The 24,782-nt window shown below is 44.3% G+C and overlaps 1 protein-coding gene across 6 annotated transcripts; it reads left to right on the top strand.

Moving 5' to 3' along the window:
* Positions 1-9,947: 9,947 nt before the first annotated feature.
* LOC125396219 (butyrophilin subfamily 1 member A1-like) lies at positions 9,948-24,135 on the top strand. Of its 6 annotated transcripts, XM_087896461.1 has the most exons (9): positions 9,952-10,094; positions 13,514-13,626; positions 13,853-14,193; positions 15,297-15,396; positions 18,140-18,166; positions 19,007-19,159; positions 19,486-19,563; positions 20,236-20,366; positions 22,060-24,135. In XM_087896461.1, the coding sequence occupies exons 1-3, from the start codon at positions 10,081-10,083 to the stop codon at positions 14,056-14,058; spliced, it is 333 nt and encodes a 110-aa protein (XP_087752587.1). In that variant the 5' UTR covers positions 9,952-10,080; the 3' UTR covers positions 14,059-14,193; positions 15,297-15,396; positions 18,140-18,166; positions 19,007-19,159; positions 19,486-19,563; positions 20,236-20,366; positions 22,060-24,135. The 6 variants fall into 6 exon arrangements, 3 of the variants coding, with proteins under 3 accessions (XP_087752587.1, XP_087752586.1, XP_087752585.1); XM_087896460.1 differs by lacking the exon at positions 19,007-19,159; XM_087896459.1 differs by having other exon boundaries at positions 19,007-19,563.
* The last annotated feature ends 647 nt before the right edge of the window (positions 24,136-24,782 follow it).

The raw sequence follows: 24,782 nt of genomic DNA, 5'->3' as shown, positions 1-24,782 counted from the left end.
GAAGGGCACAGTCCATTGTGGGCTGGTGATCCACGGATGTGTTGCAAAGCAGGCTAAGGATCAAGGCAGTAAACATCACTCCTCCATGGTCTCTGCTTCAGGACCTGACTTGACTTTCCCTTCAGGACTTTCTGTGAGCTGAACCTGTCAGATGAAATAAGCCCTTTCTTTGTCAAGGTGCTGTTAGTCCACAGCGGTAGAAACACTAAGATGATTGGTCTCCAGTTTACAGCAATGTCCTGAGTCTATCAACACATTCAAGGCTTCTTAATAAATCACCCTCACCTCTAAGGGATCTCTGACACCTAAAATAAGAAAGTTTTGATCGTCGATTGAAACTAGACACGCCAGTTCCATACCTAAGAGAACATTACATACGATACATGGGCCCTGCCCACCCTGCACTGCCTTTCTTTCATCCACACCTAATTCAGCCTCACTGTATTTAGCGTCTGTCATGGACCAACTGGTCATGCACAGGAGCACAGCTGAAGAAGATGGGAATTTATTGGGAAAGAACGGAAAGGAATAGGCAATGGAGTGGGAGGTACTTTAGGAGGCTGAGGCAGGGGAATGTGGGTCCTGGCAGTCTGTGAGGTTTGGCAGTTTGGGAAGGGCCTCCTGGGTGGAAGATAAGTTTTTGTGTGGCATGGGGACCAAGGAAGAATGAGCCCTGGGGGAGTTTGGGGGAAGCAGTATGGACAGCAAGCAGAGCGCATCAAAGCAAGAAGAGACTTCATGAAGAAGTGGCCCATGAGGTTAGAGCTAATAGAATGGGGGAACACTTTGGCAGAAACAAACCAAGTACTCTGAGTGAATCAGGCAGCTGCTCATCCTTAGCAACGTTTTTCCCCCAGAGTTCAAAGATTGTTCTACAACTTTTCACACCCAGGAAGAAATAGGCTCAATCTTCCAGCACCACTGTCTGCGCCAGCGTCTGTAGCACCAACCACCGCAGTCTTCATGAATCCCTACTGACTGCAGGCATCACTTGAACAGGGATGTTGGCGGCTTAAGGCCATGCTGTGGAATTGATCTCAGCCAAAGAAAATCTCCCTGCCCAAGATTTCTCTACCTAATCATGGTGTTACAAGGAGCATGCGATGACTGGTCAGTCTGTATGTATAAAGGTCTGTAGCTTTGTCCAAGGTCCATAGTTCTGAAGGCCATACTTCCAGAGCTCCCAGGGCAAAGGCCTCTGCTGACTATTCCATTCAGCACCTCTGACCCTCTTCCTTAACTTCCCCAGCGTTGATTCACAGGTATTCCCCAGTAACTGTCCTACAATTCCTCTGGAACCATCAAAGACACAGATTCTTAAAAGTATGCTTCAGCCCAGGACAATTGCAGGGGATCCAAGAAGTCAGAACTCTTCAACACTCCTGAAGGCAATGTTCACATCTTTGCACATTGCGTCTAGGCTCAGAGTTTTCTGGATGTTAACTGATGACAATATCCTACCCATTGGAACGTAGGCTTTGTATTATCGCCCATAATATTGACTTTAATTTCTATTATACTAAATGTTGATAGATGCAGCCCTCGTGAATAACAATTCTTTGGGGTCCTCAGTTACTTTCAAGTTCATGAGATAAGAACTTATGTTCAAGTCAGGTGTGGTGGTGCATGCCTTTAATCCCAGCATTATCGAGGCAGAGGCAGACAGATCTCTGAACTCAGTGCTAGCCTGGTCTAAAGAACAGGTTCCAGGCCATCCAGGGCTAGATGGAGAAACTCTAAGAAACAAGCAAAAAAGTTTAAAAATGAATAAAAAAGACAACCACCATGTATAAGCAGATCTGTGCTGGAAGAGAAAGGTGAGGCATATTTGTTTACTGCCATGCTGGGGATCGAACCCAGGAACTTGGATATTCTAGGCAAGTACCCTACCTATGAGCTACATTCTTATCCTCAGAGCTAAAATTAGGTTTTATTTTATTTTTTAAAACCTTTATTAACAGGTACTTGGAATTATTGATTTTTTTAAAAAAATCAAGTTGTAAACTCTGTTTTTTAAATATTTATTTAATTTTATTTTATGTGTATTTGGTATGAAGGTGTCATATGGAAGGTGATTTGGAACTGGAGTTACAGGCAGCTGTGAGCTGCCATGTGGGTGCTGGGCATTGAACATAGGTCCTCTGGGAGAGCAGCCAGTTCTCTTAACCACTGAACCATCTCTCCAACCCTGCCCCCATTTTTATTTTATTTTTGTTTTTTGAGTTCCAGATTTTAGGGATCTGAACTCAGGTCCTCATGTTTGCATAGCAAGCACCTTATCTACTTTGTAGCCCCTGTAAATTTTACCTAAATTAAAAATAAAGTTCTGAAAATACCTCAACTTGACCAGACCTGAAACAATTTTAAAGCCTTTAAATGTATTTGAAAAAAAAAATTTGCTTCTTTTCAAAACAAACAAACATTACTGATAAGGAGATGTCTTTAGGTAAAAATAACAAACACCGTGTGGAATAAACAATGTAGATGGATCTAATTCATCCAGTTAAGCAACAGAAAGCAAGCACTTAAGGTCTTCAGCTCCAACCTTCATTCATTTCTTATTGCTGGAATTTTATATTCATTACTTCTTGTTAGATGACTAACTGCTAGTCATATCAGAAGGCATCTTCCAGCTGCTACCCTTGATTCTCACCTCAGAATCTCATCTCTCATCTGAGAGTCTCTCAGTAAATAAAATAAAACATAATCTTGGCATTGAGGATAACAATGTAGTTCCTGGGTAGGGTACTTGCCTAGAACATCCAAGTCCCTGTGTTCGATCCCCAGCATGGCAGTAAACAGACATGCCTCACCTTTCTCTTCCAGCACAGACCTGCGGCTCAGATGATATCCACAGGGCAATATCCAAGAAAAGTGAGAAAAGGACATACAAGAAATTTACTGTGTGTCGGGGTGGTGGGGAATTACAAAACAAAAACATTGTTGAAGTCACCTCTTGACATTTTTATCCCAATGTTGAAGAGCACACCACAGGGCCTTGAAAGCCAGGGGAATCCACAAATGGAAGTCACAGACAAAACTGGAACCACGAGCTGGGAGAAGCCACAGTCGTGGTGACATCCCACTGGAACAGTTGCGGGGCTTCTGAACTTTATGGCCCACTTTTACTCAGTGCAGAAAATTTCTACTCTACTCAGCAACTCCCTCATCTGGAACTGAGATGAGGAAGCTCAGTAAGACAAGCAAGAGGTTCTGCTTTTATTTCCATAGAGGATGGGAACCTGTAGAATCCTTCCGAACTAATGTGGTTTGATTGACCAAAACCCCCTGAAAGGTCACCTTGACTACCCCTCAACAAATTACTTTGCCCAATAAAAAGCAAGAAGTAGCTTGGAGAAGAACTACGCCCATATTCCCAAATGTTGTTTATAAATGTTTCTTTACATTTAAAGGGGGATATGCCATAGAGATTTGCATTGGTCTGGATCTTGGTTTAGTGATACAAATTTAAGGTCAATTTTGTTATACTATATACATGTATTTCTACTCTTGATTAAGGTTTTGTGTTTGTACAGCTCATTTAAAAGTGTAATATATAATTAAGAAATATAGGTTAATAGTCATCTATAATAGTCAAGCTTGTAGTCATGTTAGTTAGGTTTTCTAGATATAAAGAGATATTTCAGTTAGATAGGTATTCTTCAAATCTTTCAGAATATGGCATTTAAAATATTTAAGAAGTTAGTACTTATCATGACAATGAGACACATCTGCTCCTGACAGCACCAATCACTTGAAGAAGATGGGCATCGAAGAGGCTCCTTATGGAGTTGGTTAGCCATTTGGGTAAGAAACTGCTCTTGCCTGGACTGCTTGATGAACTGGACATGCAGGACCCACAGAGAAATGACTGTCAAACTTGCCTAGAAGTGAGATGGTCCTTGGAGTTCCTGCTTCATAAAAGAGTCTGCCAGACACTCTGCAGGACACAGAAGAAAGTGACTGGCAAACTGCCAATATAGGCAGAACTGTCTTTGAAATTTCCTGCTTTGTGAAAAAGTCTACTGGATACTATGGGCCTGTGGGCTGAAGACTGGATGCCCCTATGGTACAGAAGAACTTTGGGTGACTGTCCTGACAGTGAGATGTGTCTGTCACTTTTAGACTTTTGGAAATTGCTGACAATGCATTTCCTGTTTACATAGGTAATATTATATCCTTCTGGAATCTTTGATGGAATTTAAGAATTTATAGTTATAATTTTCCTTAGTTATGATAAAAGATAAAATATATAAATATTGTAACTGTAATTCTTGCTCGGTACCTGTTTTGTTATATGCAATTTTACTATGTTAAACAGAAAAGGGGAGGTGATGTGGGAGTCCTCTCTGTATGCTGTGATTACCATTAATGAATAAAGAAACTGCTTTGGACCTATAGCAGGGCAGAACTTAGCTAGGCAGGGGAAAAGTAAACTAAATGCTGGGAGAAAAAAGGGCAGAGTCAGGGAGAAGCCATGTAGCCCCATGGGAGCCAGATGAAACTTTACCCATAAGCCACTGCCACGTGGCATTACACAGATTAATGGAGATGGGTTAAATTAAGATGTAAGAGTTAGCCAATAAGAAACTAAAGCTACTGGGCCAAGCAATGATTTAATTAATACAGTTTCTGTGTGATTATTTCCGGGCTGAGCAACCGGGAACCAATAAGAAGCCTCATTACAACACAAGCCCATAATGAGCCAGCTTGGTTCAGATGTCCCTGGAATAAAAAAGGCTCTGGGCAGGCCTTGGATGATGGCTGGAGCTTTAGTACCCCAGTGTGCAGGTAGTGGCAATCCTGGTCATCTTGCAGTTCATGTTAGAAAGGACTAGAAAGGCTAGAAAGGACTGAAGGTGAGTCAGCCTCCTAACTCTTGCATAAAGTAGTATTTGGGATTCAAGGCAATATAATTGTTGTAGTATTGAGCTGAAATTATTTTAAAAGTACACTTATCAAGTAGGTCAAGCCCCCAGCATTTGTGTAAAAGGTCAGTGTACTAAACTTGGAGAGCAAGCACAGGAATACCTAGAGGACTAATGTTCCAAGTAGAAAGAATGAGGGAAGCGTGCGTAGGTGTGCGAAGACAACAAGGCTGGCATGCCTAGAGTCAGTAAGTAACTGGGACTGAGAGGGAACTTAGTGAGTTATTTGGTCCCCGTCAGGTCCAAAGGAAACTCCAATTCCCCAAACTCCAAAGTGCAGTCCAAACATCCAGAAAGGAGCTCAAGCTGAACAACAAGGATATTGATGGCGAGATAAAGGCCAGACTTCCTCAGGAACTGGTAAAACCGGCTCCCATCTTTCAGAAGGGACACAATGGCTCTCCGTTGACCCTGCAATCACAGGCACATACCAGCTGCCAATCTCCCTCAATACCACAGTGTTTGTTACACATTTCAAAGCTCCCACAGCAATCTCCTGGCCCTTCCCTACCCCCAGCCAGTCACCCTCCTTATAACCTTGCTGTTGTCTCTATTCTACATCACCTGTTAGTCTCCCCTCTCTCACAAATAGTCTGTGTATTGTTCTTTAAAAAGAATATGATGATGATGGAGTGCCCCGAGCGGCCTGCAATCCAGGCAGAAGCTGCTGCCAGAGCGGTACAGGTTACCGGTGGCAGCAGAGCTGGTCCCGTCATGCAGCAGGGGAGAGTCAGGCAGGCAGGTGCGGCGGATAATAGTAAACAGACATAAGGCTAGACATAAAGGTAAACATTTATTACTTAAAGAAAGGGAGGCATAAAGACATGGAGACAAACATAGAGAGAGTCAGAAACACGTGTGCACACGCCAACAGACAGAAAAAGGGGAAAGCCAAGATGGCGACAAGGTCAGAAGTGGCGTGGTTAGCCCTTAAAGGGACCATAGCAAAGGAATAACATTGTGGGCTGTGTTCAATCTACTTTCTTGTTCTGTTCTGGACTCTTCCAGATGCCTCTGGCTGTTTTCCCTCTTGTATCTATAATAAGAATCCTTCCTTGACCCACACCCTGGAGAGGTCATGTGGGCAGTTTCGTCACTGCTCCGTCTTGCATACAGTCACAATATGACATGTGTGCTGCTATAAGACCAGCTTTCAGCAGCTCAGGAACTGAAGAGGAGTCGGTGAATAATCACTCAATTGATTTTTTTTTTTTTTTTTAATCTGACGGAGTAAAACTTAACTCTCTGGGTGTAACTCCGACGTTGTTCTCTACGCTACAGTTTGCGCTACTGTATCTTTCGCGAGCAGGGCAAGGACCTGGAGATTAAAGGAACACGCAAGACACGGATCATTCATGAGGAGATAATGTGGACTACCATTTATTCGAGTTTAGGAAAAACTTTATATACCTAGCTGGGGCACAACGGAATTCCCCCCAGGCAGGTGGGAAGGTGGGAAATTACCAAGTCCAAAATGGAGTAAACAATAAGCCTATAGCTAACCACCAGGGGGGCAGAGGGAACATAGGGACAAACAGGATGTTTAGCTGGAAATTACAACAAGATGTCTGACCAGAAACTGTCCTCAAAATGAACCCCGAGATGAGGGGTAGAACCTTGGGCTCTACATCTGGGCTCGGTGAGCAGGACAAAACTTTAATTTTCTGGGGCTGACAAAAAAGGGAAACATACAAATACACACACACACACACACACACACACACACACACACACACACATCTTCACCAGGTCAGTGTCTCTCTATCCTCTTCAATTCTTTCCTTACCCCTTTCCTGATGTACCCCTTCTGTATTACTTTATTCTTTCCCCTTACAGTTTATATGCTGCAGCAAAATCTTTCAAGCAGTATAAAAATTACAATGTGGTTACATTCTATTTTTCAAGTGAATGATTATAATGAATACAAGTTAAAAACACCATTTTCCTGACGTGATTAAATATTTTACAGTGAAAACTTTTTTCCAAGGATTCACATACATTCATGTCTAAGCAACTTGTTATAGATTAACAAGAGTGTAAGCAAGTAAGGTATCTTTTTCAGCCAGTTCTTTTACTGGCAGGCTGCATTTTATGGTTACAAAGAAAGGATCAATCATCTTATTATTTATCTCAAAAAGTAATCTTACTAAAAATTTTTTAAAAATCACAAATCTAAACTTCTGTATATGAAAAACAATGAGTTTAAATCTCATGGTGCACACCCACTTGTCAATTGCTTTTTTATTAGTGAAAACTGAAATGGGTACAAAGTCACCTTTGGTCACCAACCTATCCTAATAAGAAAGGTACATCAACCAGCAATAGACAGCCTGCCACTGTGTTGTTTCCTGATCTCAACAAGTCCCTCACTCAACTATTAAAAGTGTGCCTTTCTAAACTTTAAATTGTTCGCCCAGATTTTCTGCATCAAAGTCATTAACAAAGACATCTTAACCTAACTTTACTAAGAATCTGAATTTTTTCTAAGGGTGGTGTTTGAATCATTAATCCGCTCCAGCAGTAATGCTTGGGAAAAGTCGATCGCTATTGCTGTATCAGTAACACTGCACAGTGAGGAGCTAGAAACTCCCTGAGAGTTTTCACACAACTCACGGATTATGAGGTACAGTGACTGCAAGGGCAATAAGCAGAACTATGCTCAACCACAGCATGAGGTCCTCAGGACACGTTGTCTTCAGGGGTCTGACTCTCCAAAGCTCACCCAGTGTGTTTATGCTAGGCCCTATTCCATGAGTTCCGAAGCTGCTTGCTGTTTCTCTCGTATGGACCCCAGCACTTATGGTCTAGTGATGGCTAAAGAAACTCTTTTGGATTAGGCATTCTGAAAGACCCCAAATGTCAGGGGGTCTCACTTGGAGCTCTCTGTCCAAGAACCAGTCCATTGGATGCAAGAGCAAGAGGCAGTTTATTTAATATACACAGGCGCCTATGGATGCTTCAGCAGCGTAGCTGACTGAGCATCCCAGGCTGAAGGCACATTATGTATTTATAGGGATTTAAGAGTTACATAAGAGGCTGTGTAGCAACAAGCATTTCATTGGTTCTCAAATTGGCAGGCTTAGGTCACCCGGGGAATGGCCCCATGTCTATTCCCGAATTTCCCCCGAAAAACCACAAAGCTAGATAGAGAACCCTGCAGCAAGTTGACAGTTTAGATAGAATGCCTTGGGGGTGGGGTACTCCCTCTCCTCAGCCTAGTCAGCCCCATAGATATCCTGTTTTAGCATTGGTGGGGGGGGGGGGCTTTCCTTCCATGGCTCAGCTAAATTTCGCAGAGTCATTAGCTGAGCCTGGGGGCTTTTTTTTCTATGGCTCAGTTAAGTTTCAGCAGAGTTTAACATAGTATGTGGACATGGGGGTCTTTCAAGTATGGTCTTTCAATTCATCTTTGTACCCATTAGCCATTTGTTTCTGACTCAATGTTACCCCCTGCCACACACACACACACACACACACACACACACACACTCAGAATTGTGCAGCTGTGGTCATGTGCTTGTTATGATGTGCCTAACTACTAATTTTGGCCTTTGTATCCCGCTTATACAGACATTTCAGGATTATTTTGAGGTTGCTTGACTGCCTAATCTTGGCAGAGCAGAATAGGCGTCTGAAGCTTGCTTTTGCAGTATTCAGGGACTCCTTATGGTTTTCACCTTTAAAAACCCTTCCTCCATCTGCCTTGGAATAACACATCTCTAGTTTGGCTTAGAGAATGCAACCCTGAGCAGCTTCGATAGATGTAGCTTAATTATGATCTGAACTGAGTTTGTGGTTTCAAAATCTATAACAGCCTTGAAATTCACTGTGCAATCCTTGACTTCACCAGTGTCACGAGAGCCAAGGAGTGGCTGCAGGGGACTTGGGTTTGTAGAAATTAATTCAGAGAGCTGGGCATGATGACAGGAGTTTAAGGCAGGAGGGTTGCAAATTCCTTTTCAATTCCTGGACTACAAAGCAAGCACAAATAAAGAAATGTAAATAAAGAAATGTAAAATGTAAATCTATTGTCCAGTCGTCTTGGGCTATCCGGTGAAAGCCTCATTTGACCCCCCTCCCCAAAAGGGGTTGTGACCCACAGATTGAGAAATGCAGCTCTAAAGGTTCATGGTTCCAAACTCTTCCCTTGAGCAGGGCTTGCATTATCGTCTTCTCTGCCGCTGTCCAGCCTCAGCACTGCATCCTCTCCTCACTTCTACACACACCCTGTGACCCAGGCACTGAGGGGCACTCTGCAGATGTCACTTGGTTACTGACTTTTCATGAGAAGAAGAGAAGGAGGAGGAGGAGGAGGAGGAGGAGGAGGAGGAGGAGGAGGAGGAGGAGGAGGAGGAGGAGGAGGAGGAAAAGAAAGAAAAGAAAAACATCTTTTAGTCAATCAAATACTTTGATCAAAGAAGATTGCGTTACTCGTTCTCAGAGGAGTGTTCTTAGATGTGTGTTGGCAGCTTCCGTTCTTCCAAACCAACTTACATTGGGCCTGCTAAAAACCATCTATTGGCTTCTCCCTTGTAAGGCATCACAATCTAATTTCAAAGAGAAACTGAGCGGAGTAATCTCAGCCAATCACAGCAAGCTAAAGCTGTTCAGAGGCAGTCTTTCGAAGCGGTTCAACCAATGGAGCCGCTGATTCAGAGCTTCAGCAGCGCGGACTGGCCTCCCGTGTGTAGGCAGGCAGCGGGAACAGACACTGCCAAAGTTCTTGAGCGTGGGAGACTGTTGATGGCCTAATACTCCCCTTGTTCGACGTGTGAATTATAAATGGGGAATGACAGCTGGGCTGGGGACACCTTTCAGTCAAATAACTACTTTGACAAAAAAAGATTGTTAGTTTTGCTCAGAGTGTCACAGACACGTGTTGGCAGTTTCCTTTCTTCCAGATCAACTTTAAATTTGGCCTGAGAGAGGCGCCTAAGGGCTTCTTCCTATAAGGAAACGCCACCGAGCTACAGCCAATCAGAGGCAGTCTTTCAAAGCGGTTTAGCCAATGGCACCGCAGATTCAGAGCTCCCGCCTTGCTGGCTCAGGAAGCGCGTGGGTCGGAGGCTGCTGGATGACTGCGCGCTAATTCCGAACAAAGGGAAAATATTGACCCTGACGTCCTCCACCGTGTCGGAGCTGTGCATTATAAATGGGGGGCAGGAGGTGAGTGAGGAAATGACAGCTGGGCTGCGGTGATGAGCGACTGGCCTGGCGTGCCGAGGAGAACGCGCTGTGCGACCCCGAGGAGCTCCGTCCTGCAGGACCACCCAGTGCAGACATTTGTACATTCTTTAACTTCCTTCCTTCCTTCCTTCCTTCCTTCCTTCCTTCCTTCCTTCCTTCCTTCCTTCCTTCCTTCCTTCCTCCCTCCCTCCCTCCCTCCCTCCCTCCCTCCCTCCCTCTCTCTCTCTCTCTCTCCCCCTCTCTCTCCCTCGGTCCCCTTCCCTCCCCTCCCCTTCCGTTCCGTCTTCTCCCCTACTCTCCCCTCCCCCCAGGCTCTGCCTCTGCCTCCTAGTGCTACTGCTGAGATTAAAGACCTGGGCCACAATACCAATCAAATGATTTTTTTAAGTAATACATTATTTTGCTCAATTATGGCTTGTCTTTTGAAATCTAGGAAATGCTATGAGAAATATAAACTTTGTTTGTTTGTTTGTTTGTTTGTTTGTTTGTTTTGAAACAAGATCTCTCTGGAGCCCTGGCTGGCTTGGAGCTTTCTGTGTAAACCAGGCTGTGCTTGTACTCAGAGATCCCCCTGCCTCTGCCTGTCCAGTACAGGGATCTAAGACTTGAGCTACTTACCACCCTTGAAAGAGACATGAACTCTTTAAAGTTGACAAAAAGAGATGAAAAGTTTTAGAAGCATAAGCAGGACCATTGTCTGTTTTCATCTGCTTTAGGATCCTCATAATAGAGAAAGCAGTTAATTAGTGTCAGCACACACTTCGAACCGACTCATTCATTTGAGCAATACCAAAAACAAAGCCTGAAAAGTTAACATAAACGTATTTTATTCCATGAACTCTTATGTACATTGGTGTTTTGCCTGCGTATGAGAATATCTGAACTGGAGTGAGAGAGTTGTGAGCTGTCATGTGGGTGCTGGGAACTGAACCCTGCTCAACTAGGCTCCTTTCGAAGAAATGCCAGTGCTCTTAACCGCTGAACCACCTCTCCAGCTTCACATTATCAAATTTTAAATGAACAAAGGAGATTTATTTTTTTTTTGAGACTGTGTCTATGGTAGTTTTGTTTTTGTGAAGCTTTAGTAGCTAGTGCTTAAACTGTTATTGGGAATAGATTAATAATTTAAGAGAAGTCCACTGATTTGAGTAGAGGCGTGATGTCGGTGTGTTAAACTTTGGACTTGGCAACTTACTATCACATATATGTCATCTCTAAGTCTTATCATTCACCTGCCTTCAGTCATTTACTCAGACCCTCACAGCTTGCATGGACTTTCTCCCTTTCCTTTCCATCTGGGAACTTCCAACCATTTTAATCTTTCAGCACAGACCCCTCATCACTAAAATTCTTTGCATCTTTACATCTGTTAAAGTTTATTTTTTTAATTTGCTGTTTTTCCTTAATACCAGGTGCTTGATTATTCAGAGTAGTCGTTGAGAAGACAAATTTTTTTCATTACTATCCCTTTAAATGTGTAGAAGAGAGGCAGTTTTTAGGTCAAAATAATAGCTTTTTTTTTTTTGGTAGCTTTGAGTATGTTTTCCCATTGAAAGCTGTTTGTGCGTTTATTTATCCAGTAGGAAGCCTGTTAGCTCTAGGAAAAGGCGAGGCCTGATTTTTATAAAGAAACGCTCAAAGGCCGGGCCAGAATTATATCTTTGTAAGTCAATGAAAGAAATTAGGTGGTAAGTGATCTCTTTGCCATCTGACTTTTTATAGCTTTTTATAGGTTCACAGAGTCCATAGAGGTCTTCTTGTAGGTTTTTATCTATCAATGAAAGAAGACCCTAAGTTGCCTTGAGGTCAGAGATATTTATTCATTTCTTTCTTTATATGCTTACTCTAAGCCCTTTGTCAGAGCCTGTGACCCTGTTTAACTACAGACAGACCGGTCAGGCAGCCTTGGAGGAGCTGAATGAGGCCTGCCTGCTGTTAGAGCAGGAGCTGGCAGGGTCTCTGAATTGTGAGATGAAGTCGGTGGGAGAGGGAGGCCCCATAGCAATTATGCGTGCATGGTGTGCCCTAAGATGAACATTTACAAGCTTGTGTCAACGATGACTTACTTTTAACTTCTTAAAGTTCTTAACCGTTGTGCATGAATATGAGCATAAAGATCCATTCTCTTCTTGAGGGCTGGGGTTAAGTCTGACAGGTTTTCCTCACCTACTTTAGTGTCGTTCTGTTTGAAGAGAAATAGGATGGTTGATTTGCCCATAATTATGTAACATGTTCCAATCCAACCCTGAACTTGTTGAGCCAGTCCCTCACGGGGGCCTGCTGCTGGGAGACAAAAGCCTGTAAGGCCTTAGTTGTAAGATGCCTGGCTTTTGTCTCGGGTCAGGAGGGTGAGGAAGAAGCTGGTCATCTTGGAAGTTTGCCACCTTTATTACCTAGCCATGGTGGTCTGTCTAACTCCTGCTCCCTCTCCAGTACCATGGGACAAGAAACAGAAGGACAGCCACAGGTTCTGGGACTGCCTGCTTTTCAGCATAGCAAATCCCAGGCCAGCCATGACCACCTACCTATCTTCTCAAAAGTCAAGCCCCAGACAACTCTAAATGTTTATCTGTACCAGATTGGAAATGGAGGTCTTCTCTTCTGTTCATTTCTTAGACTGAATTAATTTTTTTTCTTTCTATTTTGTTTTGTTTATTTACTTACTTGGGGGTTTTGGATTTTGACATAGGATCTCACTATGCAGTTTTGGGTGGTTTGGAACTCACTATCTAGACCAGGCTGGCCTCAGATTTACAGAGATCTGCCTGCATCTGCCTGGCTAATACTGGGATTAAAGGTGTACACCACTATACTTGGTTATTTTTTTTATTTTAATTTATGTATATGATTGTTTACCTTCATGTGTGTCCCATGAATGCAGCACCCACAGAGGCCAGACGGGGGATGTTGGAGCCCCTGAGATTGGAGTTACAAATAATGATGAGCCACCATGTAATTGCTGGCTATTAAACCTGGGCCCGCTGCAAAAGTAGTCAGTGTTCTCAACTGCTAAGCCATCTCTTCAGTCTCCCAAGGCTGAATTTCCTGGTTTATTCATTGATCAAAACAAATGACAAGCTATTGTATTTGAAAAAAAATCCCACCCCTTTTTCTGTGCATCTCACAAATCATAGCTTTCCTCTGCCTCCTGTGTATCTCTTAGTAATTAGTGCCTTATCTCTTGTCATATGTACACTTGACTAAACTTGGGGAAGTGAACAGGCAGGTACTGATGCCGACTGACATGAACTGAAAATCCTACTGGAGAAGGAGGCGCAAAGATTTCAGATGCAAATGACCAGAGCACCTTAGTTTGTAAGGCACATCTGGAGGACTGTGGGGACCAAGGGGTCCACAGAGACCTTAATTACCTCCTAGCTATTCCATTCACCCCCTAGGCTGAAGCTCCTGGCAGACTCCTATTGGTATCTTTCTGCTCAGAAAGATGTGGGTGGCAGTCCTCCAAAACCCTTCACCCTTGTGGTCCTGCAGCTGCCCAAGCTAGATACAGGTAAATCTTCCTCTCTTCCCCCACCCCATTCCCCCTGGTCGCTGGGTTGAGCTGTTTCTACCAATGCAAAGCGTTGCAGTGCTTCTTCCCAGACATCCTCACGGGGGATCCTGGTGGGTCCATGAGGAGGAATAAGAGTGGTTTGAAGGGGTTTGCTTTTGGTTTCCTTTCAGTCAGGTCTAACCTATCTCCATATCCTGCCTGATCCTGCTTGTTTTTTTTGCAGGTCACTTTGAAGTCTATGAATCCCTGGATCTCATCTTGATCTTAGTGGGTGAAGACTCAGAACTGCCTTGTCTCCGCTCACCCAGTGTGAGTGCTGAATATATGGAGCTACGCTGGTTCCAGAATCCATTCTCGCCTGCAGTGTTGGTGCACCGTGAAGGCCAAGAGCTGGAGGAAGAGCAGGCGCTTGAGTATCAAGGACGGTGACAACAGTGCAGTACAACGTCACTTTGGGGCATGTTACTCTGAAGATACACCAGGACTTTGATGAAGGGGTTTATGGGTGTTCCTTCAGGGATAAACAAGCCCATGGAGAAGCCTTCATCTATCTGAAAGTAGCTGGTGAGTAGACAGGTTTTGACTTCAGCGACACAATAATGTGTATGGGTATGGCTTTAAACTCTGAGCATAACAATTATAAGCTTTAGTAGTGGGGAAAAAAAATCTGATACTGTAGTTTCTGCCCTTGAACTCCTGATTTTCTTGACTTCTTCCCCCAGGTTCTGGGCTAACAGATAGGTGCCACCACATCTGGCTTCAAACATGGTTCTGTTTAAAAAAAATCCTGGTGAAATCTAGTTCTCAGCCCACGACAGTGGACCCTTTGCACCATCAACTTAGAATAGGGTTTTATAGTAGTAAAGGTGGGGTGAGGGGTTTCTGAGGTTTTAAGACCCCTGATTGGCTGACATTTGTCTAGGTGTCCTGGTGAGTGTGTGCTGGCAGGTATTCCTATCTGTAGTGGTTGAAATGCCAGGCATTTCCTTTGAATGGTCTGTTCTTGGGTGGAGGTTGGGTAATCTCAGTTTGTGGTTCTTTCTGCAACCAGACATTGCCTCAGGGTAAACTACTGAGACTCAGGCCTCCATTTAAATTCATCAGCGGCCAGAGTTTTACTCTGGCAGGTGATAATGGTGGGAAGTAAAGAACTTCCTCTGGGTGACCTGCCCATACTTAGCTCATCTTGGCAGGCCTCCACACCTACATGTGTGGGTGCTGCATTGTGTGCGAGATCAAAGGACATCAAAGGACAACTCCTGGGAGCTGGGTTTCTCCTTCCACTGTGTAGTTCCCAGTGATTAAAATCAGGTTATAAAGCTCAGCAGTAAGCACCTTTACCCACTGAACCATCCCACCAGCCCAGGATTCTTGCTTTCTATGCTCTCTATGCTTCTCTATGCTCGTTGATAGAGAGATCCTTTGGGTTCTGTATCTGTGGACTCAACCAGCAGGGGGAGAAAGCATTCAGCAGAAAAATATGCACCTGTACTGAACATGTACAGACTTTGTTCTTGTTGGTCCTGCATACCAGCTGTTTTCATAGCATTTTCCTTATAGTGGCATTTTAAATTAATGCAGAGATAATTTAAAGCATAAAGGAGGATGGGCATGGGTTACTGGAAGATGTGCATCTGTAAACACAGATTTAACGCCCTTTTCTTCAGGGTACCTGAGCGTCTGCAGATTTTGGTATTCAAGGGGACCCTGGAGCCGTTTCCCACTCACACCAAAGGACACCTGCATCGTCATGAGTAAACTTTGTTAGTGAGTATCGTTCATTTTTGAGGCAAAGACTTTCTTGATGTAGCCAGAAATTTTACATTTACTAATTTTGCAATTAACTCTCAACTCTGACTTTCTTCAAACTTTGTCTGAGTTCACAGGACTTCCAGAGTCCAGCCATTGCGTGTGTTCCCAGATTCTGTGTCTAGTTTAGGCAACAGCATTTCTTGTCTGATGATCTGTGCGCTTGGTACCTCTTCATCTTTGCATTTTCAGGTGTGTCTTCTTCCTTAGTTTCTCCTTCTACCCTTGGAATCTTCATTTACCTTCTTTCATAGAATAGAAATCACCTCTTTTTCTTTCTTTTTTCTCACTTCTAGGTCTCAATATAATGCCTTGTGCATGTTAGACAAGTGCTTCTCCACTGATGTATACCCCCAAACCCTGCTATTTTGTTTTGGTTTTGGGTTTTTTTTGTTGTTGTTGTTTTTCTTTTTTCTTTTTTTTTTTTTTTAATAATGCGTCTTAGGTCGGCCAGGCTATAGCCAAGGATGGCCTTGTACTTCTGATCTTCCTGCTTCCAGCTCCCAAGTGCTAGATTACAGATGATCTTCATGCCTAGTATATGTGGTGCTGGAATCTGACCCAGGGTTTCATGTGTGGTATACAAGCACTCACATCAACTGAGCTCAGCTTCCCTGCTATTCATTGTTTAATTATCTGTGCCAGTTGTGGTGGCACATGCTTGTAAGATTTGCTGAAAGAGGCAGAGGCAGGAGGATCATGCGATCTTCTTTCAGTAGTTGTTAGTTTTTATCTGTAGTCTTTATCTAGGAGTGGATTTCTGGCTTCTCCTTCCTCATTAGCATGTCCTTTGGTGGATTGATTTCTCACGTGTTGGTTGTTTACGCAGGCCTGTTATTGTGAGAACAGCTTCCTTGTCTTTTCTTTCTTTCTTTTCTTTTTTCTTTCTTTCTTTTTTTTTCTTTGAGATGGGATCTCTCTATGTAGCCCTGGTTGTTCTGGAACTAGTTATGTAGAGCAGGTGAACCTCAGACTTACAGAAACCAGTCTGCTTCTCCCTCTTCAGTGCTGAGACTAAAGGCATCTGACACTACACTGGCTTTATGATTTATCCAGTATGGAAGTATTCTCCATAGATCGCTTGTCCTCTCCTCTGCATTTCTTCCTTTGATCTTCTGGTGACAGTTTGGCCAGTCTCGTGAATGGGAAGAGTCTAATTATAACCATGCTTTGTTTTAAGATGGAATATGTCGCTGAGGCTGGCCTTGAACTCCTAATCCTCTTGCCTATACTCCTATGTGTTGGGAGTGCGGGCATGTATTGCCTTTCCTGGCTTATGTGGTGCTAGGGAAGTGGTCTTGTGTGGCATCTTCCTGTGAAGATAGAAGCAAACATCTGTTCACCCCAGAAAAAGAACCAGGGAGAGAACAAAATACAGATACCATTAAAGTCCAACTTGGTGAACCAATGAGTTTTATTAGGGTTTGTGCTGAACAGTTTTATGTCAACTTGACACAAGCTAGAATCATCTGAGAGGAGGGAAACCTCAATTGAGAAAATGCCTTCAGAAGATCAGGCTGTAGGCAAGCCTGTAAGGCATTTTCTTAATTAGTGATTGATACAGGAAGACCTGGGCTGGTGGTGGTCCTGGGTTCTATTATGAAAGCAGGCTGAGCAAGCCATGAGGTCCTAGCCAGTAAGCAGCACCCTGTCGTGGCCTCTGCATCAGCTCCTGCCTCCAGGTTCCAGCCCTGCTTAAGTTCCTGTCCTGACTTCCTTTGGTGATGAACTGTGATGTGGAAGCATAAGCCAAAAAAACCCTCTCCTCTCCAAGTTGCTTTAATCGTGGTGTTTCATCACGTCACTAGTAACTAAGACATTATTAGTTACTTACAGCAATAAACGGATTACTATAAGACTACGTATAGGAATAAAGGGAAGCGTTACTTATAGGCGCAGAAATGATCCAAAGACAACTCTCTCACCAACACCAGCATTAGCGACAGCTCATAAAAGCTAGAAACCTGTAGACATCTCAGCAGATTGGAGAGTAGTCTGTCCAGGTAACACAATTGTTCCCAGCCTCTTGAAGGCAGCTTGCCTGATTTCTGCTTCTTCCAGCCAGACAGCTGGTCTCGACTTCTAAGGGAGTTCAACTTATCTGAAAATGTAAGCAATCCTTACAGTATAATATGCTTAGTTGGGGTGTAGGGGCCAGTGTATCTGGTCAGGGACTTCCTACAGGTATTGAGTTATTTTCCAAATTTAACAAGCTTCCCTGCAGGATGAGATCTTCCACCTCCCTTAGTATATCCTGTTGTTTTTCCCTCCCCTTAACATCCTATGTCTTAATGAGCTTCCTCCGACTTGGAAAGGCTGCGGTGCTGGCTGCAGCAAGCACTGTTGACCCAATGTTGCCTTTCAGCCACCACAGATGGAGCAACAGTCTCTCACCATCTGAAGAATTGATTGCAGGCTAACAAGGATTTCCATGTCCTTTTCATAGGATCAAAGACTTGTTTTTTATGACTGATGTTACATCCGGTACACTTAGAGCTGTCTTCTCTGTAACTGGCCCTCTTATTTTTTCTCATCCTATCTTTTCTATCTTTAGGAGGCCTTTGTGGTATATTTGCTCAGTTTATAAAAAAAAAAAAACTTCTGAACATTTCATTTGTTTCCATTTTCTTTTGTTGTACTGTTCACAAAATATTTCTCCTTTAATGTGGTAGTGACTTCTGGTTTTGTTTTTGTTTTTTAGAATGGAGATTGGCACAGTCATATGCAGGTCAGTTTACTTGTTTCTCTGGGCTCAGAGATCTAACCTCCAGTATAGTTTTGGCTGTCCTGGAACTCTGTAGACCAGGCTGGTCTCTGCTTCCCAAGTGTTGGGATTAAAGGTGCCCTAGCGCCCCCTAGCTATATTGTTACTTTTCTATTCCTGTGATAAAACCCCATGGCAAGGCAACTATTTGAAGGAAGGGTATATTCCAGGCTTACACTTCCAGAGGGATAAGAATCTACCACCATCATGGCAGGGAGCATGGCAGCCATTCAGAGGATGACATTGGGGCAGCCCCTGAGAGTTTATATCCTGAACTACAATAGGAATCAGAGAGTACACTGGGAATGCCACAAGTCTTTCAAAGCCTCAAAGCCCACTCCCAGTGACACACCTCCTCCAGCAAGGCCACACCTCCTAACCCAACCCAAACAGTTTTATCAGCTGGAGACCAAGTATTCAAAACATAGGAACCTCTGAGGGCCAATTGCCATTTAAACAAGCACGCCTCCTAAGAACTCAAAGACCAAGAATAAACAGAAGTGAAACTGTTGATACGCTTACAGTATGATCGCAAGGAGATTTTTAATTGTGGGAGAAAGCCTGGTATTTCCTTGGAACTCTTAACAGACCTTTGGGACAGGGTGAGGTAGACCACAGCAAACTCTGGATGCTGTCATCTTTGGCATTGCCTACAGCTGCTGCTGAGAGGACAGAAGCTGTGGGCAGGCATCTCTTCCCTGAGGATACCTGTCAGCCCCTAGAACACTGCTGCGTGTTTTTAGAGAAGGAGGGATGGGCCACGGTCCATTGGCATCCGCTGATGTGCTTTCTCTTTGCCTCCAGTTAATGTCACTCTGGATGAGAACACGGCCCTCCCCCAGCTGGTCCTGATTCCAAATCAGCTTGCCTGGCAGGTTCAAGTCAGACATTACCTGATACACAATGTTAAGAATTGTAACGAGAGGAAGCTTACTCATGGCAACACTTGACAACAATGTAAAACATGTCTTTTTTCTGAACATAATTTATTTGTATGCCACTGCTTTGTTTCCATAATTTTGCATTTTCTTTTTATTAAATCCATTTCTCCATCCAAGTAGCAACTAGATCAGACACTTTCAGGGTGGTTTCCGGTTCCCTATAACCTGAAACCCTTTGTATCATGCTGTGCTAACCTTAGGGTAAAGCACTATGCTGACTATGAAGAACCTTTATTTATTAGAAGCTGTTATTGTTTTTAAATGATTACTATTTATACAGTGTTCTGGAACCATCTCTATGAATTCTGGTTGCCTCTATTTTTTTATTCCCATAAACTGCAGTGTTTGGAGTTTTGATTTTGAAGAATTCGCTTCAGTTTATCGTCCTCTGGAAAATATTGATTCAGTTGTTGCAAAAACGTGAGTCTTTTAAATGGTTGGGTTCCATATTTTTTGAATTTTTTAATGATTTATTTCTTTTTACCTCATGTGCATTGGTGTTTTTCCTGCATGTTTGTCAGTATGAGGCTGTTGGGTCCCCTAGACTGGAATTACAGAAAGTTGTGAACTGCCATGTAGGTGTTGGGAAATGAACCCAGGTCCTCTGGAAGACCAATCAGTGCTCTTAACTGCTGAGCCATCTCTTCAGCCCCAGGTTCCAGATTTTCAAGTAACTCGTTTTAGAGATAAAGACACTGAACCCACGAAAATGAAAACTCTCAGTCAAAGGCGCATGGCAAGTGTTCTGGTTTGAGTGCGGACCATCCCTGACAGGCTCCCATGGTTGAAGGCTAGTTGTAGAAGGCCACAGCCACATTCTCCATTATCAAAATGGCGCTGACATCCGGCTTCACCGCCAGGTGAACGCACATATGCTCGGTAATTTCCCACTGAGTCCCCGCCTACTCCCGAGGCATCACCTGGGACTGGGAGCAACGGACCTATCCAAGAATGACACGTCCGAAGCAGGGTCTGTTTCCTTTATAAGGGATGGGTTCCATCTTATCTGGGTCTCCGCCATGTTGGCTGATGCCCGCTCTCCCAAGGGGCATTAAAGCTTTACTACAGAAGTATCCTATATGTACCGCGTAGTTCTTGCTGGCGAGACGGTAGCGCGGGACATCTGGTGCCGAAACCCGGGAAGAAAAAGAAAAACTTTACACCGCCGGAGACCCCTTGGACACAAGGAGGATTCAGAACTGCAGGCATACATGCTTAGAGAGGTACGTTCTAAAGTCCAGAGAGCATATCAAAAACTGAACAGCAGTGGGAGGTTGTGCGCGCACCCAGATAAGTTAAAAATGACCCTCCGGTAAAGAATGGGGAAAACAGAAAAAAAAATAAGTTAAAAAGGACCCCCCAATGATTCTAAAAAAATGAAAATGGGGGAGAAGGCTGATTTACAAGGTCAAAAGCTTTATGTTATGTTGTTCATGTTGTCTTTTGTGTACTGGATAGGAGAAAGATATTTAAACTTAAAAATTGCTAAGGATATGATGTTTTGGGAAAGAGGTTCTGTTTTCATCTCCACAGAAAAGGAGAGCCTAAGGGTGTACTTGGGATTTATATGGTTTGAATCACCGAGACCTCCTAAAATGTTATAATATATACCCCTAAAATTCAGCGGCCCAATAACAACAGGAAGCAGCCAAAGAGACTAAACGACGCCCAAATTCCCTAAAAGATTAAATGAGATCCTTGCAGAGCAGCAAGCCTGCTTCTCTGAATTCCGCTTTGCTCCATACACCGGTTTGGGCTCGGAATGGATGCAGCTGGGGCTGGAGGGCAACTGGAGCGGAGCTTTGCTCTATGGCTATGGTGGGAGGCATATTGCGCAGGCTCGGTTGGTGCCTGGCCTGGAGGATGTCACAACAATGCCAAAAATGAGAGCAGTGCCACAGACAGCCGGGCCAGAGGGCTTACAATGTACCTAAAACTGTGAGGGTCTCTGAGGCTAAAATGGCTCTGGTTCCATTTGGCTACGCTAAACTATGCTGACTTCAGGCAGGGCTGGTCGTAATTATCATGATAAAAGCGCAATTAAGGTTTAGACGCAATAAACAGGCAATACCGTATTACATCTACATAGTGCGACTTAAGTTTTTAAAAACAGCTTAGCATTTTAAAAACTCAAGTCCTCCTAAAAGATTGCTGTGTATACGCTTGGCTTGTCTGATGTTTCAGGATCCGCAGGGAGATGGATGCGAAGGGCCCTTGGATTTTAGGATGATTGGGTCGTTGGCTGGATCTGTGAGAGTTTACAACCGCTTTTGCTATGGCACAGATGTTGAGAGTTTGCTAGTAGGGAAGCGGCCCTGTTCGCCGCCTCTCCCATCGGCCCCTTGAGCTGCAGCGGCTCTGGCGCGAACCTTGAGATGTTGCCGCCTATGCCGCCTCGGTCTGAGTGTCGGCTCCCGCCACACTCCGCCACCAACACAGCCTCAGAGAACTAGGTTAGCCCCGCAAGGAAGGCAGGGGCGCCTGGGGGTGGAGCCGCCACTTCCTGGCCTGGGACACGCGGAGTCATGCAGCCGCACACAGCCCTTGGATGGCGGGTGGGCTCTGGAGCCCGAGGCCACCATACCAACAAGAAATACGGGAGCCAATAAATCTTAAACCTTATATCAACAAACAGGGCCTGGGTTTTTCCTAGGCGCCACTGGGGCAACACGGCCTATATCATAAAAAACAGAGACCCTCAATCAGGTATCTACCACAGTGGCTACAGCCCTGGATCAACAAGCTACCATAGATACATCTATTAGAGGTAGAATAAAGAACAGGTGGATATCTTATGACAGCTTGCCCAATTGGACTGTAAATGGAAAACTCCAGCCTTATATATGACCAATGTACCATATGAGAACTTTATAAAAATGGCTAACTTGTCCCGAAAATTGTCTTTATATCTTGCAGGAAAATTTTGATGATTTGCTGTCCTCCTTGAGATGGTCCATCATGACAATCAACTCCACGCGAGTGGACATAAGCCTGGCCAAAGAATTCCAGTCCTGGATTATGTCCTTCATCTCCTACTTCAAAGAATGGATGGGGGTTGGAATGTTTGAAACAGTCCTATGCTATGGAATAATGTTTCTCCTCTGGATGGTCTGCTGACTCAAATCCCAAAGTCTTAGGGACAAAGTGGTTTTTACACAGTGCTGGCTGCCCTGGAACAGGGAGCCTCTTCTGATATGTGGTTATCTATGTTAAAGCAATAAGGTTTAAGCCAACCAGCTCCTGCACCCCTAGGACTGTGGTCCATTGCACAGGGTGGAGTGCTTGGCTTAGCTAGCCCTGAAGGTTGTCGAGCTGAAAAGCATCGCACAGAGAATGGCCCTCTCTGAGAGATAAGTCGCTCTGCTTAAGGGTTTCCTGCCGTATATTTCCCTTTCCCAGAAAATTGACAGAGGGCAGGCCGGATAGGTTCCAGATGTCATGAGCCTAGGGACAGATTCCATGTAAGCCCATTTTAATGTTTTCATTTTGGAAAGTACGACCTCTATCTTTACCTTCCTAGGGAGTTGCCTTTCTGCAAAGAAGTAAAATTAGGGGGAGATGTAGAAGGCCACAGCCACATTCTCCATTATCAAGATGGCGCTGACATCCGGCTTCACCGCCAGGTGAACGCACATATGCTCGGTAATTTCCCACTGAGTCCCCGCCTACTCCCGAGGCATCACCTGGGACTGGGAGCAACGGACCTATCCAAGAATGACACGTCCGAAGCAGGGTCTGTTTCCTTTATAAGGGATGGGTTCCATCTTATCTGGGTCTCCGCCATGTTGGCTGATGCCCGCTCTCCCAAGGGGCATTAAAGCTTTACTACAAAAATATCCTATATGTACCACGTAGTTCTTACTGGCGAGACGATAGCGCGGGACAGCTAGTCCCCAGCTGAAGCTGCTCTTTTGGGAGGTTGTGTTGTAATTCAGGAAAAGCGGCGCATGAGAGAAAGACACCATGTAACACAGTTCACACGGAGGCATTTTTATTAAGGGAAAGGGAACCTAAAAAGAGGGAGGTTCCGGGGACAGGAACAGCAGAAGAGAGACAGAGAGAGATGGGAGGTCGGCAGGGCCATTTTAAAAGGGAGCGTAGTAAATATGCACAGGAGGTGCTCTTTGTGGCTGCAGCTGAGGACATATCCTGTCAGGACCCCAAGGGCAGGCCAGCAAGATGCCTGAATACTAACAGGTCGTACAACCTAACTAGAGGATGCAGGTTCCTGGAGATGGGCCGAGAGGATGAACTGACCCTGCTTTCTGACCCACTGAGCCATGAGCAAGCAGCCTCACACTCCCACTGCCACCACAGGTAAGTCATAGACCTGCTGCTGTCCCCCAGCCACAGTAGCCTGTCCCCTCTCCAGCCATGAGCCAAAGTAAACTCGGCCTCCCTGAAGTTGCTTCTTTGAGGTATTTTATCACAGTGATCCCAAAAAATATATTTCTAATGCAGTAAGTGACAGAGCTGGAACCAAATGGTGTCCCAGCCATTCTTCTAGTACACTGATGAAGGTCCAGTGAGAATGAGTGAGATTAGCCTGCAGCCAGATTGTAGGAAGGATGTTTAAGGGAAACTCACAAGGTTATCCTCATTGGTTGACTGAATTTGAAGTTACTAAAGTAGCGCCATCTTATTGTACTCCATTCTGTGTCTTCTTAGACCATTCTCAGCCCTCAGTGTCCCAACACTCACATCAGCATTGGCAGCTCATTTGGCATTTCCATGACCCTGGCCAATGTTCATACAAACTAAACATAAACTTACCGAAAAGGTATAAATCAATGTGAAATAGCTATTATGTTCTGCTGAAATAAATGTTGCATAGTTACTCTGGCCCTCATCAAACAATGATGTGATTGTGTTTTTGTTTTTTTTGGTTGGTGTGGTTTGGTTTTTACTTTAAAAACACTACCCCTGAGCTTCAGGATCAAGAACTTTCTGAGGTGTTGGCCTTCCAAAAATAAAGAACTCAATTTAACATTATATGTGTGGTGATCTGTGACTTTCTCACCTGTCCTATAGCAGATTCTCATGAGAATCTCATGAGACAGTACTTGGGAACCATCTTATGCTATAATAGGGTAACATCTGAGAACCTACGAGAGAGATCTCTTCCCTCATCATTTAATAGTATTTCCTGAAGCAGAGCCCTCTCCCCTCTCTACCTGCACCGTTCTGTGAAGTAGTTTCCAACCTACAAACGTCTCCAGTAACCCAGTAATTGCAATCAAACCAAATCAGACCAAACTAAAAGATGCCAGGTTTAATGGGTGTCAGCACTCCTGGGTGGCCCCTAGGAAAACACAGAGCAGGGAGAAGGAGAACCTGAAAGACCTCTGGAGAGAAAGGGGAGACCACATGTTTATTCTCTGGTGGGGAGCAGTTTAAATAGCCTGTGGGAATGGTCTTGACCCTGTGGGGGGTCGTCACAGTTTGGTGGGCTTTCTTGGAGGTACAGCTGTGTTTTATCCCGAGCTCTGATACTTGGAAGGCCTTATTTGCCCCCACTTGACTTGGGGCTCACCCAGTAGGACCAGTCTTGTCTCTGCGAACACTTAGAACAATCAGTGCAAGCGTTCAGCTTCGGGTGGTAAATAGCATCTGGAGCAAACAATTCACCAAGAAGCTGG

Source organism: Myodes glareolus, chromosome 14, assembly GCF_982192425.1.
Source record: "Myodes glareolus chromosome 14, mMyoGla1.1, whole genome shotgun sequence".
Classification (NCBI taxonomy): domain Eukaryota; kingdom Metazoa; phylum Chordata; class Mammalia; order Rodentia; family Cricetidae; genus Myodes; species Myodes glareolus.
Note: the sequence above shows the minus strand (reverse complement) of the source record. Positions and strands in the feature narration are given on the sequence as shown.

Excerpts from the sequence above, each read along its gene's own strand:
- LOC125396219 (XM_087896460.1), top strand. Across the intron at positions 13,627-13,852 it reads GCTGCCCAAGCTAGATACAG|GTCACTTTGAAGTCTATGAA; the intron begins GTAAATCTTCCT and ends TTTTTTTTGCAG.